The 19679-nt window shown below is 39.8% G+C and overlaps 1 protein-coding gene across 3 annotated transcripts in view; it reads left to right on the top strand.

Annotated features, from left to right (window-relative positions):
- The window catches only part of BCLAF3 (BCLAF1 and THRAP3 family member 3), a 36358-nt gene extending 18503 nt beyond the window's left edge, over window positions 1–17855 (top strand). For all 3 annotated transcript variants that reach the window (XM_020789202.3, XM_020789203.3, XM_078390440.1), the window contains 6 exons: window positions 481–589; window positions 2872–2935; window positions 4663–4781; window positions 9835–9949; window positions 14125–14274; window positions 17449–17855. In XM_020789202.3, the coding sequence (XP_020644861.3) occupies window positions 481–589; window positions 2872–2935; window positions 4663–4781; window positions 9835–9949; window positions 14125–14274; window positions 17449–17463 (572 nt within the window). In that variant the 3' untranslated portion in view covers window positions 17464–17855. The remainder of the gene's footprint in view (window positions 1–480; window positions 590–2871; window positions 2936–4662; window positions 4782–9834; window positions 9950–14124; window positions 14275–17448) is intronic.
- The last annotated feature ends 1824 nt before the right edge of the window (window positions 17856–19679 follow it).

The raw sequence follows: 19679 nt of genomic DNA, 5'->3' as shown, positions 1-19679 counted from the left end.
AATGTTTTGAGTCAAAAAGCTTTTGTGCTCCTGGAGGCTTCCTAGTAGTTTTTACTTAAGACAGCTGGAGGGGAAGACTTCCCCAACCAGAAATCAAAATGAGAAGGGGACCAGCATACTGTTCTGGTGTTTGGTTATTTTCCCCCCAGTATTTTCTGACATATCTAAGCCAGGTCTCCCCCCCCCCCCCCCCCGGGATGCAAGGGGTGATAGTTTTGCCCTCAGGCTTGCTTATGTTACGAGTGCCTGCTTTGGAAGAACATGTCCATATGATCTTATGGAGTTATCAAAGAATTAGAAATGTTGCATCTTGTTTCCTTACACAGAATAGTAATATTCTGCAGTATGTTGATCCACTTTTTAAAAATGGAATAGTTACAGAGATAGTATTTGTCAGCATAGTATTTGCAATAGTATTTTAACTGTGCAATTTTACTAATAAAGATTGGCTATTTTTTTCTCTCATCTGACCTCCCACAGCAAACTATTTCAGATCTTCAGATATAACTCTGCATGAACGCTTCTCAAAAATACAAGACAATCCAGTTGCAAGTGAAATTAAAAGACATTCAGATCCAGAAATTCACAGGTAAAATAAATGTATATCAGGCCTATACAAATCTTGACAGTTGACTAAATAGCAAATAAAATAACAGCATTACTACGTTTTTATGAACTTAATTGGTTCAGGAAAATGGTCATAACTCCAAATGGTCATAAGCTGAAGCACTGTTTCCCATTGGAATGCTTTGAAATGCAAGTAATCCATTCTAGCTGAAGAAAAAATAACCAAAAAAATCACTGCAAGACTGGTCGGTAACGCGATTAATCCCTTCCAGCCAAAGGGTGGGTGGGTGAAGAAAGCAATAGACTGTGCAAGACCCATTGCAAATCAAACAAGACAAAGCAAAAAGCAATCAAGCATGCAAGACCTAATGCAAAGAAAACAAACAAAAAAGCAATCAACCGTGCAAGACCCATTGCAAATGCAAACAAGACAAAGCAAAAAGCAATCAAGCAGATCATGCAAGATTGGAAATGGGGGGGACTAAAAAGCAAACAAACTTCCCAAGACCCATTGCAAATGGGGGAAAAATCTAAAAGGCAATGAAACCCCCCAAGACCCATCAGAAATGGGAGGAAAAACCCAAAAAGCAAGGAACCCCCCCCCAAAGACCCATCGGAAATGGAAAAAATCAAAAAGCAACCAAACCCCCCAAGATCCATCGGAAATAGGGGGGAAACAACCAACAAACAAACCCCCCAAGACTAATCAGCACAGAAACATAACCCCCCAAGCTTAAAACCACGCTGCAAAAACACCCAGAACAGTTATTAAAAAGCAGGAAACAGCACCTTACCTTACAAGGCAGCCCGAAGCCTCCCTGCAAACACACACACACTCAGAAGCAGAAGGAGGCAGTCCCAAGCCTCCAACAACGACGCACACTCTCTAACTGCTGAGGTTAAAGAGCCACAAAGAAGCAGCCTGTTTGCCTACCAACGGATAGCAATTTGAATTTCCCGCCTTTTCCCCCTGCCTTTTTCTGTTTGTAACTGAAAGCTCCGGCTGCACGCCGAAGCAAAATTTTGCGGCCGGAGCTGGTCGTAACTCGAAATGGTCGTAAGTAGGGGTGTTCGTAAGTCGAGGCACCACTGTAATGGTTTAAATTTAGTAGTTGCTTTGTTGCATAGACATTTATGTCTAAGCGCAATGATACATTTATGTAAACAGTGAGTGCTCACTGGAAGGACAGATCCTGAAGCTGAGGCTCCAGTACTTTGGCCATCTAATGAGAAGAAAAGACTCCCTGGAAAAGACCCTGATGTTAGGAAGGTGTGATGGCAAGAGGAGAAGGGGACGACCGAGGATGAGATGGTTGGACAGTGTCTGCGAAGCAACCAACATGAACCTGACACAACTCCGGGAGGCAGTAGAAGACAGGAGGGCCTGGCGTGCTCTGGTCCATGGGGTCACGAAGAGTCGGACACGACTAAACGACTAAACACAAATAGAAAATGTACCCCACTGCTTCACAATTATGCATATTTACTTAGACATAAAACCTATTCTGTACTGTGTGCAGACTCAGTCCTGATAGGGAATGGTCATCCTAAGGTAATCCATCATTATGCCTGTCTTGTTGCAAAGCTTCACATTGACTATCTTATTCCACTAGCATATTTTATCTGGTACTATAGACCAGAAAATGTTAATCTAACTACGCTGGGATATATTCTTCAAAAGTATTTAACTGAAAGGGAAGAGTACATGGCTTCCATGTACGGTAGAGCAATAGAATTTTCCTGTGCCCATGGCATGCCTTTCTTGTCATCTGATGGCCATATGATATGCTTGTTTACATGCATTGTTTGGGAATAAGTCCATCATATACAACCAGTTCTTGTTAGTTTATTATTTCTCAGTCTGAGCCTCTGGTCTTGGACCCTAAAAGATATAGTATAATGATATAATGAAAGAGCTAAAACACATAATACATTTTATTTATTGATTGATTTATTGATTTATTTATTTGATTTATTTGATTTATATATGAAGAAATCTTACTTCTCCCACCTATGTAATTTTTTCTGGCTTCTGGTTTTGTTTATTTGTTTTTACCTTCCTTTCCCCTTCACAGTTTATATTCACATTATTCCTTTCTATTCATATTTGGAATAATCATGACTATCTTGTACATTCTTTGACTAAAAGCAAAATTATATGGATTGTTAAAGTCCTCCTAGGAGCTCTTCATGATTTAAAAATGTATTGTGTAAATATATGTGGTATAATCTGGTGTCTTTCAAGTTGACTCTTGCTTCCATTTGGCCTTTCATTTATATGGAATCCTCTGCTCATTAAATCAGGAGGATCGATATGTCTCTGGCAGACCTTCAGAAGAGACGAGCTATTTCATGTGAGTCTGGACAGGTATGTGTGTTTATTTATAAACAGAAATAAAGTAGAATATCCGCAACATGACATATACAGTGGTGCCCCGCTAGACGCTTACCCTGCTAAACGACGAAATCACTTGGCAATGATTTTTTTGTGATCGCAAAACGATATTTCCTATGGGGGATTTTCGCTTTACATTTATTAGGTCCTTGCTTCGCGAACTGTTTGTTCGCAAAACGATGATTTTTCCGGCTCCGCAAAATGGCTTCCCTTCGCAAAATGGCTGGCTTCCCTTCGCAAAATGGCTGTTTTCCGGACAGAAGTTTCTCAAAACAGCGATTTTAAATAGCTGATTGGCGGTTTTCTACGGGCGATCTTCCCTGGATAATGAGGTATTTTCCCACTGGAACACATTAACCGGTTTTCAATGCATTCCAATGTTGTTTTTTTCACATGATGATGATTTCGCTGTACAGCGATTTTAACAGAACGGATTATCGTCGTCATGCGGGACACCACTGTATATGATATTATCTTATTTTGGTGAACATTCTGGAATATTTTCACTTTCTCACTCCAATTATATAAGGTTGATTAAATTTTTTATTACATTTATCTTCTGCCTTACCTCCAAAGAGCTGACAGTGTAATATGATTTTCTTTAATAAATGATCCTGTGAGTACAGTATGCTAAGTCACCCTGTTGCCCCAAGTTACCTGAGTCCTTACTTGTGGCTAGGCATACCCTGGCCACATGGGAAGCATGGGAAGGCCAGCCACCCTCTTCTGCTTCTTTTCCCAGGTATCCTTGTGCATCTAGGAGGATTTCAAGGAGTGAGGTCTTCCATGCCAGAGAGAGAGAGAGAGAGAGAGAGAGAGAGAGAGAGAGAGAGAGAGAGAGAGAGAGAGAGACACACACACACACACACACACACACACACACACACACACACACACACACACACACACACACACACACACACACAAGGGTAGGTTAGGGCAGTTAGCGTGGAGGGCGGGGGACATTATTGATTGTGATAGTGTAATAACTGTTAGATTTCATTGTCTCAGGCTGATTAAATGCAGCTGAGGGGTGATTTTGCACATAGAAGCAGGTCCTCAGTGACAGAAACAGGCATTTGGCCCTATCCCAGGCAGGCAGTTCTCTTTCCATGGGGATCAAGGGGTGAGGGACTGACTGCCACAGTGCTCCACATCTGGTAGCAATGCTGCCCCAGGTGGGTATGTACCTGGGGTTACAGATCCAATGCTGGTTACCAGTCCTTGGGCGGGAAAGATGGGTATCACCTGATGTAGTGCACTTTATGCTGTACTGATGCTTTTACTGTATGTTACAACTATTCTGAGCTTTAGCATTTTTACGACCATTATTATTCAATATACTGTGAACTGTATACTACACTTTTCAAACTATGAACAGTGTAGTGGCTCACTTGATGGGCAGAGAGTATCTGGTGTCATCTTTCCAGGGTCCACAAGTTAGACTGAGAGTGACTAGCCCATCACTGCCCAGTGAGTTTTGTGGATGAGTGGAAGATATGGATCAGTATTTCTCCAATCTAAATATAAGTGCTAAAGCGCTTACAGCAGACTGCTTCTTCATATCGTAATCCATGATGTTAACTGAGTCCTCTAAAATTTGAAGGTCTTTGCTTTGCTTTTTAAATGTTAAACTAAATGTAAAAAGAAAGAGGAAAATGAATATAATTATATAACAATCAATGTTTTCTTATTTTTAGAGTGTTGTGAGAGTTCTGGAAGATCCAAATGATCTGAGACATGATATAGAGAGGAGGAGAAAAGAAAGACTGCAGAATGAGGATGAACATTCCTTTTATGCTGATGATATATCACAAAGGTAAATGTCCACAGATATCTTAAGGATATATTTGTTGTGTAGTTTTCAATCAGCCATCTAAAAATACTGGAAAATCCTAATGTTGTGATTTTTAAAGAGGCTAGCATTCATTTTGGTTTTAGCTGCGATTTTCAGCTAATCTTTTCCTTGCCTCCTGATTGATTGATTGATTGATTGATTGATTGATTGATTGATTGATTGATTGATTGATTGATTGATTGATTGGATTTCTATCCCGCCCATCTAGACCAAAGGTGTACTCTGGGCAGTTTACAAATTTAAAAACAGTAAAACCAAAAACATATATTACAGGTCCAAGGTGGTGAAGTATAAAAAAATTAAGGTATGGCAGGAAGGAAAGCCTGCCTGAATAGCGAGGTTTTAAGTTTATTCCTGAAAACACCCAGAGAGTGAGCCAGGTGGATCTCCACTGGCAAGTTGTTCCAAAAGCGAGGGGCCACTGCTGAGAAGGCCCTATTCCTTGTTCTCTCCTCTGGGGGAGCAAGCCTTATATTGTACAGTGGTACCTCAATTTACGAACACCCCTGTTAATGTAATTTTCTGTTTACGAATGAAAATCCATTGAAAATAATGCCTCGATTTACAATTTTTTTCCACAATACGAAGCAAGTTTACATTACACCTGAGAGATTTATAGTGCTGCCCCTGTGCATGCATTCCTATGGGAAACCACGTTTCGGTTTGTGAATATTTCGCATTACAAAAAGGCCCGGTGTACACATTAATTTCATAAACCAAGGTACACCTATATGCAGTCCTCCATCATTCTAAATTATTAGTTGCCAGGATTGTTAAATTAAAATAATAAAAATCAACTGTGCAGTGGCAAGGTGTGTAAAGTCACACCTAGGCTAACATTTCCAAAAAGTGTGTGTTGACTCATTCTATCCTTTCTGCTCTCACCTGGGTAGGACTATACAGCTGGCAGTTGCATTCAAGCTACACAGCCATTTGGAAATATTTCTTGCCTTCTGATGATATGGAGAAATTTAGAGGCAGCTGCCCAGAGGGTGGAGTACCCGACATTTGGCCTTCTTTCAGAGCTACTCCATTTCTAATCCTACTTTTTCTCTGCCAAGAAGAATTGCTTAGATCCCATTTCTTATTAACTAATTAGTTTTTTCTTTAGCACAAGTTTGCCCCACTCCCTTTAGCTAGAGGACTGGATTACTACCACATAATACAAGAAGAATAAAGATGATATGCACGATGAATAGCATTGGTAGTGGGACTCCGACATTTGCTGTCAGCATTACCAGACATCAGTTTAGCAGTCATATGATGTACTTGCATACTTCATACTGTTTTACAGAACTTTGGATGTAAAGCAAAATGTAGCTAACTGATAGTCTAATTGTATTACTGATTGTATATGATATTTGCTTGAATACAGTCATGCAAACAAATGAAAGATTAAAATGTTGTAGTCCATAGGAAAAAAATCCCTGATTTTAATATTTGATGTTTCATGATGAATGTAGTCCTGGATAGATTCTAACATACTACAAACTATGTCCCTGAATTCACTAGGTACAGTTTGTTAATTAATAACTCATTTTTTCCAAAAAGTATACATAATATCTTATATAAAATCAATGTAATAAAAAGATACAAATATGGATTATGAGAAAGCAGCACCAAATTAATTAAATCAGCAGCCCTACAGAAATATCTTGACTACCAACCAAGAAGTAAGCTATGAGGGAACCGGATGTACTTTTCTTGGGACATTCATCCTGGCTATCATACTAAAGAAGGCCTGATTTTAGGTACCCATCAGCCTTCTCAAGTTTGGTGGGAACTTGAATTGACTGTATGGTTTATGACTCCTGAGCACTCCTGGTGCAATTTAAAGGTCAAAGCCAACACCTGGAATTAATCTCCAAAACAGACTAGTAACTATAGCTGATGTGAATTGGTAGCCTGATAGAACTGGGTGAGGTGGATGTTGGGTGTGGCTTCCAAGGGTTTTTCCCCTCCTGCTTCCTTAGCATTATGTATATATATATAGATACCACAGCTCAGGTGAAGCCAGAGGGCAGGTGACTAGAGCACAGTCTGACTTGAAGATGACCAGCTCAGTGTAGTTTAAATTGAGTGTGGCCTGCATATAGGCATGCTATTCGTGTATACATTTATCATAGAAAGCTTTAGGTTTAAAAGCAACTTTCATGTTAAAATGGTTTCCTATGGTTTTAGGAAGAAGCTTGAGAATGTTGACTGCTCCTTTCAGATATTTTAGACACAATACCACCCATAAGGTTTACACAGTAATTCAAGTAGGTTTGGTATAATGTGTATGCATATCCACATGCACGCTAGAGAGAAAAAGATAGAATGGGAGGGAGAAATGTGCTTTAGTTACTCTGCGCAGCACTTGGCCCCATCTCATTGGTATTACATCCTGGGGCCTTTTCATGTAGTTGTTCTCTTCATGGTCATCTTTTCCAATTTACTTGGTCTGCTAAAACCCTGTTAAAGCCCTTCTTAATTAAACATCTTAGTGTAAAGTTTTGATCAATGGAATTGGGTTTACAGAATCCAGATTATAAAAACTGCACAGTCTTAACAGCCTAAGCTGCAAGAGCAGCAAAGCAGTATATCTTGTCTACAGTCACAGTGTTTGCAAAGTGCTGTCTGGCAAAGCTTTTCTGGATGATGTACGGCCTGATGAACTCTGGCTGTCTGCTGGCGGGTGAGTCATCTTCAGCTGCCTGTAATGAATTTGTCACTCACTTTGCAGGCCAGAGATCACTGCATATTCAAATAAAATTCGATGCACTAATTTAATACAGACTCTAGGCTCACAGCATAAGGGGTGGTTTAGTTTTATTTACCTGGATCAGTTACAGTCATTGTTTTCCTCCAGTGTGGAAACAGTGTTCAGACATACACACCCATCCCATTCTTATTCTGCCTGTTTGTTGTTTAGTCGTTAAGTCATGTCCGACTCTTCGTGACCCTATGGACTAGAGCACGCCAGGCCCTCCTGTCTTCCACTGCCTCCCAGAGTTTGGTCAAATTCATGTTGGTATACTCTGCCTAGCAAAAGATATTTGATAGAAGCTGATCTCTTTGCTAGCAGGAATTGGGGGTATCTTGTTGTCACAGTTTCCATGGTAGGATGCTGCATGTTCTTCAATCTGCAGCTCCTCCAGAATTTTCACCCAGACTCCACACATTAATGAGTATCCAGGGCTGTAGAATGGTTGGCTTGTCTGCAGTTTCATCAGGAAGATGTCTACCTTTAGAACCACTGCCCTTCATATTTTTTGTGTACCTATGGCATTGAGAATCTTAACTGATTTGTTTTGCAATTGCTACTTAGTCAAAATAAGATGAGACCTGATGTCATATAAGGGAAAGTGACTCAGGAGACCTGGATTCAAGTTCCTGCTTGGTCATGGAAACATGGAGGGAGAGTAGAAATGGTAAAATTGAATATCTCACATACCTCAAAAATCATATTAGGATCACTATAAGTCACATGCAGCTGTTTGACAGCATGTCTCACACGCAACACACACACACAGTTAGGATGGAATTTTAGTTCTGTTGCCTGTTGCATTCATCTATAACCTCTGAACCAATTCACTTACTTTTAATACAGCAAAGTGGCTATTTTTCAGCTGCATGTGAAAAGTGGATGATAGAAACCCAACATTTCTGCCTTTGTGCTACTCAAGTGCATTTTTTTTTGAAAATGCTGTCTGTATGGCAGATCTAAATTGTGACCTCAGGAAAGTGTTCTCAGTGGGTTCCTCTTTTCCCAATGCTCTAAACTGGAGAATCATCGGTAAACACTTCAAGAGTTTTTGTTTGTGTGTGTGTGTGTGTGTGTGTGTGTGTGTGTGTGTGTTTTGGACTGGCTTTCACTGGCCAGGATTATTTGGGTGGGTGCAGTTTACAGTTTACTATGCTAGAGTTATATTTCAAATGTAATATTGATTTTGTGCCTTTGTGAATCTTTGGCCTATTATATTTTCAGAGTGTTGGATCCAGACTTAGTAATTACCAGGTTCAGTTCCCTCAGTTGTAGGTTCTCTCTTAAGTCTTGATCCACCATTTAAGGCATACGATGGTTTTGCTGTCTAAAGATATCACAGGTTTAGCACCTTAGTTTTGTATGTTTAAAGTTTATTTCAGACAGTTTCAGAACTCTATATTGAACTTTGTAATACTGATTCATCTAAACCTTAAAAGAATCAGGGCAGAGAAACAATTTAAACTTAGTTCTTTGCATGCATATTTTTGTCACCCATTGTAACTTGCATCTAACCATCAAGCCATCATTCTTTACCTCAGTGTTTAGAGTGCGGCATAGCTTTGCCTGTAAGATATTTGTTGTGAGAACAAATGGCTTGCCATGAGTCACCTTCTTGTCTGTCACTGCAGATCCTGTCTACTATGACTGTGAACTTTCCTTTAGTCCAGTGGTTCTTAACCTTTGTTACTCGGATGCTTTTGAACTGCAACTCCCAGAAACCCCAGTCAGGACAGCTGGTGGTGAAGGCTTCTGGGAGTTGCAGTCCAAAACTCCTGAGTAACCCAAGGTTAAGAACCAGTGCTTTAGTCTTCAGAAAACTAGGTTACACATTTTAATTGATTTTTAACGGATAATTAGAAATTAGGAACATTGAACAGGAAGGAAGAACTCCCCACAAAAAACTTACTGGACTTTATTTCCAGCCCAACTGTAACAACTTTATAGAAATATGACTCAAATATAACTTCTGTATATTTTTAGATTGTATATTCCATCATGAGATTTTTTTTTATTTTCATAGGTTTATTTTCAGTAGTAAGTTTGATGATGAGCTCAAGAAATTAACAGGTTTTAAAATACATATAGATACATATTGTCTCATATGCCATGAAATTGATTCAAACTAATGGTGACCCAGATAAGGTTTTTCAGGATATTTAAGGTGTGTGTGTGTGTATGTTTGTGTACACACACATATATAGTAATAATAATAATTTTAAATGATTTCATTTAAATTTCACAGCTTTATATATTGTATCTATTTAGGTATGAACAGAGTTACAGCTTTCCAAATCTACAAAACTCTCAAATGCATGGATTCCAGAAATACTCAAGATTCTTAAATCCACCTTTCAGGAAGTTTATTAAGAAACCTCATATGGTAAGTTAAAATCCATGGATCCTTTCCTTAGTGCTATTATGAAGTATTTTGCTTATTTCTGTAGCACTTGTCTTGAAACTGTATACTTCACAGACGAGTTCATAGCCAATCATTGTTTCTGCTATTCAGCAGGATATACAGGTAAACACAGGCCAGGTGTTAGGTGCATTTCTTATCTAAATTACTCTTTGGCAAATATATGGCATACAGTGAACATAGTCTCCCTCTCTCAATGAAAAAGAAAAGTAAAAATGCTTTGGCCTTTTTCAAACTTCTGTCCATAACCTCTTTGGAAAATACTACACTCCCAATTCTCCAACTTTTTTGCATCAACAGAGCTCTGTTATTTCTACTTGTTCATAGGTACCCACAAGAATTTTAGATAAAGAGACAAAGTTTATACATAACTAGCATTGAAGAACAGGTCTACCACGACTGTTACATATAATAACTGTACAGTTGAAAGATGTGATATCTGAGTTTTTCAAGCTGGATAGAAAGGAGAATATTAATGTCACTACTAGCATGTTATCACAAAGTTTTGGTCTGGGGTTGTTTCTGGTACCCATGTAGCAAAGAGGGAAACAATAGGACACTGTGGCAGTGGACACTGCATGTCCGGCAGATCATCATGGCATGCAAGTGAACAGAGTATACTATTCTAAAAGCTGCCTTTAGCAATCATAAAATAGGAGAAGATGATATAATTGCTTATAGAACAGAAGAGGAAGGTTATAAGCAGTTAGAAGTTAAAGGGCAGTTGGAACAGAAGAGGACTTCACAAAAGATTAAAGGATGTATTTCTGACCTATGACTATGAATGTACTCCCAAGCAGATGTATATTCAGACATTAGGTCGTTGTTTGTACCAATAACCTCTTTAAAAAATTTTTACAGTGACTGTCACCTGAAACCTTGGAGGGGGGGGGAAGGTGTTACCAAGCTAGTCAAAAACAAACAGTTTGGAGTATGAGAATGAGTTATTTAGGCCAGTGTTCTTAACCTTTTTGAAAGAAACATCCCCTTGAGCTATTGAGGAAGTTATCATCGCCCCTCTCCCCACGGCGACGGCGGCAGTGGATCCTCTGCCAGCACTGGCTGTTCTGGATCCACCTGCCGGATCCGCTGCCAGAACCACGGCTGCAGTCTCCTTCTCAGGTTTGGCTCACTCCATTGCCCCCTTTCTGTTCCTTTGCCCCCGCGTTGCTCCTTTTCATTCTATCGCCCCCCTGAAAAACAAAATCACCCCCGGGGGGTGATATCACCTGGGCTAAGAACCACTGATTTAAGCCACTACAGGCTCTAAAGCTGGCATTCTCTTCAGTTAATATTTATTTATTTATTCGATTTTTACCCCGTCCCTCTAGACCATGTTACAATTAAACAAGTTAAATTCATTTTACTGTTCCAAACCAAAATACAGATTGCTACTTTAAAAATAATGTAAGTTGCAAATTGCAAATGGTACCATAATTTGGAAAGTTATTTTTTTAAATTAACTATGTAGATGGTAATGAGCTAGTAAAATTTCATTGAATCTAAAAATCTAAAATTATTATACTGCAAGACTGTGTCATCACATTGCTCCTAATCAATTCAAAGGCAATCATGAAAGCTCTCAAAGACTGTCAAGGTATGACATTAGTTTTGCTAGATTATAATTCAAATGTTCCTTTTTTCCTGTAATTCACCTCCACCCTTCTTCCAGGTTTTTTGAACTTGTACAGTATTTGAGAATTGGGGTCAAAGAAAATAGAAAGGTGTATTGTCTAGATCAGGGACAGACAATATGTGGCCTTCCACATGTCGATTGGCATATTCATCATCCGTTGCTATTGGCTATACTGCCAAACATGCCACAGAGTTGCACTCCAATCATATCTGGAGGACTACAGCCCCCTCCCATCTAAGAAAACAAGCAAATGAAATAAGTGTACAGTGGTGCCTCGCAGAACAAGCGCCCCGTAGAGCGATGAATTCGCTCTACGGTGATGCTTTTGCGATCGCTAATGCGAACGCAGAGTGATGCCCCCAATGGGCGAAAATCGCAAAGCGAAGGTCGGTAAGCGGTTCGCTTACCGACCTTCACTTTGCGACCTGCCGATCAGCTGTTCCGCGGCTTCAAAATGGCCGCCGGAACAGCCGAAATGGCCGGGCGCAGCGTTTTCGCGCCCTTGGTAAGCAAGAGGAGGGCGCGAAAACGCTGCCGGAACAGCCGAAATGGCTGCGCACAGCGTTTTAGCGCCCTCCCCTCGCTTACCAAGGGCGCGAAAACGCTGCAGCCGGCCATTTCGGCTGTTCCGGTGGCCATTTTGGACCCGCCGGACAGCTGATTGCATCCATTTTCGCGCCCTCCTTCAGCGGGGGGAGGGTGCGAAAAAGGCTGCCGGCCATAGGGAAGCATCGCTGAACGGTGAGTATTCGGCCCAATTGGAACGCATTAAACCATGTTTAATGTGTTCCAATGGGTTTTTTCTTACCGCTCAGCGATGTTTCACACAGCGAGGGTTAATCCGAGACGGATTAACCCTCGCTGTGCGAGGCACCACTGTATTTGAAATATTTTTCTGTGGTTCTAATTAAAGATGGGGGTACAGTGGGGTCTTGACTTGAGAACTTAATTCGTATTGGAAGGCGGTTCTCAAGTCAAAAAGTTCTCAGGTCAAATCTGCATTTCCCATAGGAATGCATTGAAAACCATTTGATCCGTATCTGCTCTTTTCCGTTCATAGAAACTAATGGGAAGCTGCTATTGTGCCTTCGACCACTAGAGGGGGATATTTTGTTTCTTTTTTTCTTAGGTCAAGGAAGGTTCAGGGAAGGCAGGGAAAAGACAGTCCAGGCAGTACAGTACCAGGCAGTCCGAAGACTGTCTCCCAGTCCACTCTCTAAACGCTGGGAGGAGTGAGGAAGCAGACAGGCACCCTTTTCACTGGCCAACAGTTAACTGAAAGTTCAAATTTTGCACTTTCCCTGCCTCCCACATGGGCTTTTTTCAGTTCTTAACTCAAATCTAAGTATGTAAGTCAAGTCAGTATTTTCCTATGAGAGTGGTTCTTAAGTCAAAATGTTCTTAATTCAAGCCGTTCTTAAGTCAAGACCCCACTGTATTCATATACGAATACAAATATCCCCACACAGGTGGAAATAATGAGGCTCCTACTCACGATTTCGCAGCTGCTGCCGGCTCTGCAGAGGCTTCCTATCGCGCCGTTCTCCACAATGGATTAGCCAGTCTGCGACCTGGCAGAGAGGCTTGTCATCCCACCTCCTGCAAGGAGTGGGTAATCAATTGCGGACAACAGTGCAATAGGAAGCCTCTGCGGAGCCAGCGGCAGCAGCAAAATCACAAGTGGAGAAAGACCTAATTTCCTCAATAAAATAGAAGCAGTTCCCATTAAAAAAAATCTTTAGTTCTTGTCCAAGATTTGCGTAGCTTGAAATGGCTATGACTAACTGACAATATGCCAGATACATCTTGGTTGCATAACTGGGTATGTAACCAGTCGTGTAACCACCACATATCATAGTACTTCAACATTTAAACACAGTTTGTCACAGCAAATTATACACACTCCATTAGGATTCTGGCAAGTTTGTATTTCTGCTCAATGAACTGGCAGTCGGCTATGTATATTGTATTTCATTTATGCTCTAGAGATGCATAATGCAGAAACTGTTGTTGCTTGGCGGAATGATTGTATGATATTCTCAAAAGCAAAGTGGCAAAAAGTTTGAATGTTTAGCCATTTCCATTTTACTGGCCAAAATTCTATCGTGTTTTTATGCCAGCAGAAAACAATCGTCATAAAGCTCCCTGGCAAATTGCTTCTGGGGTTTAGATATTATGCAGCCATTTGCTGTTGTGTTCCAAGTTGCATGACTCAGTGTGCAGCAACAAGCGACTATGCTAACTTCTTAACTTGTGGCAATTCATCACCAAGATTTATGCTAATTGTTTCATGTTAACATTCATAACTAAGAGGATTTTGATCACTGAGTAAAGAGCTAAGATGCTGTATTGAGACTTAATACCAAAAAAATTCAATATGTTAAATACATTTATACATGATAATATTCACACTTTAAATTCTTGACTCTCTCACTTATTAAAGATACTTTGGGCCAGAATTCTAAAACATATTCCTATGATCATTTCTTTTTTTCCTCAACAGCCCAACTTTAACGATGGCCGGTCACACTTCAGATCAAACTTAGTACAGAAAGGTTTATATATTCAGGCTAAATATCAGCGGTTACGTTATGCTGGAGCAAGGGGATTTACCACTAATAGAATGCGAAGAGGATTTTTCAGAAAAGATCAGGTGAATTATTTTTCTAAACAAAAATTGAATACCCATCATGACCCTGACTAGAGATGAATACAACTGAAATCATGCCTTTTCATATGAAGATCTCTACATGGCACCACAGGTGCTGCTTGTTCCCTCCCCCCACGTCTTGGACAGCTGCCCCACTCGTAAGTCTCCATGTGCCATTTGGGTCGTCCTTGGTCATTGGCTGCCCAGTCTGGGAAGGAGCTTGGACTTCCCTTCCCCACCTCCTCCAGCAGCTGATTACTCAGACAAGGAGGCAGGACAGAGATTCTCCTTCTGCAGACATTGAGTGGGCGGCTGCTGGAGGAGGTGGGGAAAGGAAGGTCAAGCACTTTCCCAGACTGGGCAGCCAGTGACCAAGGATTACCCAGGCAGCACACAGAAGCTTGTGAGTAGGGCAGCCATCCAGGAGTAGGGAACACTTTGTACAACAAGGCACAACTTAAGTCGTATGGATCTCTAGTCCTGACAGATGTCCAGGACAGAAACCAAGATGACTATTAGGGATGTGTACCATGCAGACATTATTGAGGTATTTTACAGCTTCAAATTTCCAACTTCCTGTACATTCTTATTAGCTGCTTGCAAGTGCTGTTTGATTTCATAGAATAGTGAATTTGGAAGGAGCCTATAAGGCCAGCAACTCCAGCCCTCTGCTTGATGCACAAATGCGAATCAAAGCAGATCTGACAGAGGGTTGTTTATTTATTTATTTGTTTATTTATTAAATTTATACCCTGCCCCTCTAGACCATGTCTAAGTTTCTCTTGAATACCTCCAGTGTTGGAGCACTCACCACCTCTTTCCCCCAGTGATTTGACAGACCAAGAGGTGAGGGAAAGAGACAAAAGGGGGAAACATGGGAGTGGGAAAGAGAAACTTTTGTATCCCTCTCTTTCGTTAACATTCATATTTAACAGGCTGTCTTTGGGGAATCAGTGAAAGAACACAAACATGAAAGTAAGAGCTTCTTTCATGCTTTTCCCCATTCATGTCCCCCATTTGTACAGTCCCTAATAGCTATCTCTGGTTCCTGTGGTTTACAATTATACCTTTCTTTCTGTATTTTGTGGATTCCTCTCTTATACCTGTATCACATACCTTGTTCTAAGAAGCTAAGAGTAACATTGAAGTTTCCCAGCAACCTTGTAAATTTAATTAACCTGAGAGATAGTGATCCCTGACTTCCAAGCTTGCTTAGCGACATTTTAGAAAAAGGCTGCTCACCAGAAGAATCATGGGTCAGTCCACGTAGGCTATTAGATTTTTGTTGCAGCCTGAGTATTTATTTGAACTAGAGTACCCCATGTTATCCAGGCACTTGAACCAGTGGTGATAAAGAGACCACGTGTGCATTGTGATCACTTGATGACTGAAAAGTAAGCCTTTGCATACCACAGATTTGGCTTTCGCATTCCCTAGCATTGACTTAAACCAGCTCTGCAAACAATCAGCAAATAGAAAGTTGTGCATCTATGCATTACTTTCAGTGCAGGTTCTCTGCCCTCAGTGCTCATTACTGTCCCAGCATTCCTTCCATCTCTCTTTCAGAGCAGTGTGGGCTTCTGTTTGCAGGCTTTCCCTTCATTCCATGTGTGAGAAAACAAAAAGCTGACCAGTTCTACTTGGGAGAACTGGGGATATACCTTCCTCTTTAGCAGGAGGTGGGGTACGAGAAGACAAAAGCGCTACATAGCTGTTCATTTGTTCATTGTGAAAATTCAGTGGGCCTGTGTGTGTTCCCCCAGCTTAGCAATGAGACAGAAAAAGATTAGCTTTACAAAGCCAGCCATTCTGCCCTGGTGCATTTATGGAGTTGCCAAAATGGTCTTCCATTCTCTTCTGTTTCCAGCTTATATGAAAGAGGATTGAGAAAATGTGAGTACACTTAGCCAAGGCATGTCTATTTAAATAGATCCCTGTATAACCAAACAGCACTCTACTGGAGTAGCTGTGACTGCTTGAAGCCTTGGACGAGAATGTTCCCACCCCTGCACAGATTTCATACCACCCTTTGTAGATCTGATCACTATGTTACTTTAGGACATGGTTGAGAAACTTCCTTCTTGCCCTCAAGCTTCTTCTGCTGTTGCCTCCTACCAGCGCTATAGGAGACAAGCAGAACTGGGGACACATTATCATTGCACTTGGAAAAGGTTACTGTTGAGCTAGAGGGGGCCAGAAAAAAGGCAACTAAAATGATAAAAGCTAGGCAGAATTACACACCTGTGAGAAAAGATTGCAATGTCTACTGCTGCTGACATCTGATGAAGTAAACTTTTTTCATTAAAACCAAATTCCATAGTTCTGAGTCTTCAAGGTACTAATGCTTTGTGTTTTCTCTGTAAGAAACTGTGACAGTAGTCCCCACCCACTCCACTGGGACCAAGTCCTGATATTCTCAGGGTGTGGAACTATGGCCATAAATACAAATGTGTCACGATATAATCTTTGGTACATTGCCACCATCAACAACACCCTCTGCTTACCAGCAAAGTGTGTTTCAGGTTTAACCACTTTTCTTTCCATAGACATCCATCTTTACCAATTCCATAGCTAGACTGAAATAGGACAGAAATATTTCCTCCCCTTTTGTTCCCTTTTCAGACTCAACAGGAAAGGGTTTGTAAAGTTCATTTTAAAAAGGAAAAACAAAAAAGATAAAGGAATAATGGAAAAGACAGAAGAACAGATTCAAAAATAATTATAAGTATAATGTTACAGGATGCAAACAACCATACCAGAAACACAAAAGCATTTAGAGCTATCCTACCCTTTTCCTCTTATCAAGCAAAGATGTTATTCTCACGAGCAAGCATGGGTGAGTCCTTGATTGTGGGAATGCCTCTCTCTAGCTGAGAGATAAATGAAACCTTAAGTCATTTTTCTCAGTTCTCTTTATACATTGCTGGGCATCTTGTTAATAGCCCTTAATCTACTTCTGATCACTCTGTAGAACAAAAGAACATCCTAAAGCAAGTGGTTAACAAAGGACTGCCCTGTAGCCAGCTATCTTAAGCCAGCGTTGAGCCAGCAGCACTGCCAGTTTCCTAACTCATGGTTAGAAGTTGAATCTATAACAATACAGATTCACTAATAGCTCCTGGAGACAAATTAATAACTTTTTATCTGGAGTAACACCCTTTTTTCTTTCTTTAATAGGGTTCGGAAATCTGAGCAGGAGTCACTATCTCTGATGACCATGGCAAGACAGCATTTCTTTGCATTTGACAGTTCTATCAAGAATAAAAAGGGGGACAAACAGAACTAATACTTTAACTTTTCGTGTTAAAGATAATTTTATTTTTCAGTAGTTAATGTTGAAGAACTTTTTTACACTTTTAATAATGGCTTTTTTCAAGATACAGTGATCAACAGAACATTATAGGATTGTTCCTTTTAGTTGCTCTTGCAGGCAAGTCAAAAATAAAGCAGAAAGGGAGTCTTTATTTATTGAATACCCTTTTTTCTCTCTAAGCATGGTTTTGTTACTAGAACTTGAGTTGTTATACACAGAAGTTTATATGTTTAAAGTTTATTGCTTATATAATAAAAAAGAAACAAAAATATTTGTGTTCTGTATATGCAGAAGCATATTTTTTCAAGCAGTAACTTTAGCCGTTTTTTTCAAGATATTTTCTTTTTACGATATTTGCTTACATTTTGATATATAAAAATAGAATTATATGATGGAATAGAAAACATACAGACTTCTCACGGCATTTGAGAAAATAAGATATTAAGAAAAATGTTGCTGCCAAACTGTTGCATAGGAGTGAGCCTATAACTGCACTGAGGAACAGGTGACTGGCTGATTTGTCTTTTAAAATGATATATTCTTACTCAAATACTACTTTACCCAGTTCCAAATACACCGATAAGGAATTTTTAGCTATGTGGTTTTATGACTCTCTTTGGGGAAATGTATTTCTTTGGAATAGCAAGACTAGCAGTGTACATGCTAAAGGAATTGCCTCTTGCTTCTTATCTGAATTGTAACATTTTTCTCTAAAGAATTTTTACAAAATTCTAGTTGTACAGTTTATGATAAAGCATGCTATACAATATATATCTTATGTTGAAATGACCCTACTCTTAACTGTGGTTTACTATGCTAAAGTACGCCACAGTTCGAATAGCTCCATTTGAATCAATGGAGCTTATGGAAAAGTTGAGTTGACTCACCAAATCCTTACTGATCCAGTCGGCCTATTCTAGTGCAACTTTCTACACTAAGCAACAGGCCAATGCCTGGCATTACATAGTCTGAACTATCTTAATGTATAGTAGTCCCTCCCTCAATTTAGTTTACATTATATAGTGTTGCTACATACTTTTGGCCTTATTTTCCATTTGGAAAGTGTTCAAAATCTGTGTCTTGTTAAAGATCCTTGCCTTTTAGATATTTGGTGCTGACTGTCAGAAGCATACTACCTCAGTGTCCCACAATCCACACTTATTTCTTGTCATATCCTTGGTACAGAAAGTAATTTGGGTAGACATTAAGTTGCTGTTGATAAATATGGAGTTGTTAGAATTCTGTTTAAACAACATCTGTGCTGGCTGCACTGTAAATCTACATATATAAGTAAAAATGTATACTTGTTCATGGACAAGAAATTAAACAGAATAGAAATCCATAACTTATGAGGGCATTAAATACTTCTAGTGAGCTGCAATTGCTGTTTATTACTTATACATAATATATGTAAGCATGTATGGCCATTGAGCATGTTTCCAAACCTGCTATGGTACATAACATGATAAAATATTATCAACTTTAAGCTCTTGGTTAAAAAAGGATGTGGCAAGTTGTTGTTATTTCAGTAAGTGGATACAGCTGTCAAATACATTATGGAACAAAACTGAGTTTACAGATGCAAGAAATATGGCCAAAATTAATATACAATGCTCACCTGTAACATAGGTTTAATATATCTAAGTATTTTAACAGACTCTGAAATGTCTAATGCATATAGAAATCTGGAATAGGTTGCAGTTTCTAATCATAACTTCAGGTAAGTTTGATTAAAAATATGACAGAGTTTTCTGTACTAAATTAAATCCTGCATTTAAATTAAGCAGTCTTTCCATTAATTTTGTTGAGTCTCAAGCAAAGTGACTTAAATTGTAAATATACTGCTTCCCATTTGAAAAACTGTTGTAAAATCCTACTACAGTGGTGCCCCGCATAACGACGACCCTGCTTAATGACAAATCCGCAGGACGGTGACTTTTTTGCGATCGTCACAGCAATCGCAAAACGATGTTTCCTATGGGGGATTTTCATTTGACAACGGTTAGGTCCGTGCTTCACGAACCGTTTGTTCACAATATGATTTTTCCAGTTGATCGTAGGGTTCCTAAAAAGGCTGCTCTGTGTTTTCCGGACC

This window comes from Pogona vitticeps, chromosome 3, assembly GCF_051106095.1.
Source record: "Pogona vitticeps strain Pit_001003342236 chromosome 3, PviZW2.1, whole genome shotgun sequence".
NCBI classification, from domain to species: domain Eukaryota; kingdom Metazoa; phylum Chordata; class Lepidosauria; order Squamata; family Agamidae; genus Pogona; species Pogona vitticeps.
The sequence above is the reverse complement of the archived record's forward strand: the minus strand, read 5'-3'. Positions and strand labels throughout refer to the sequence as shown.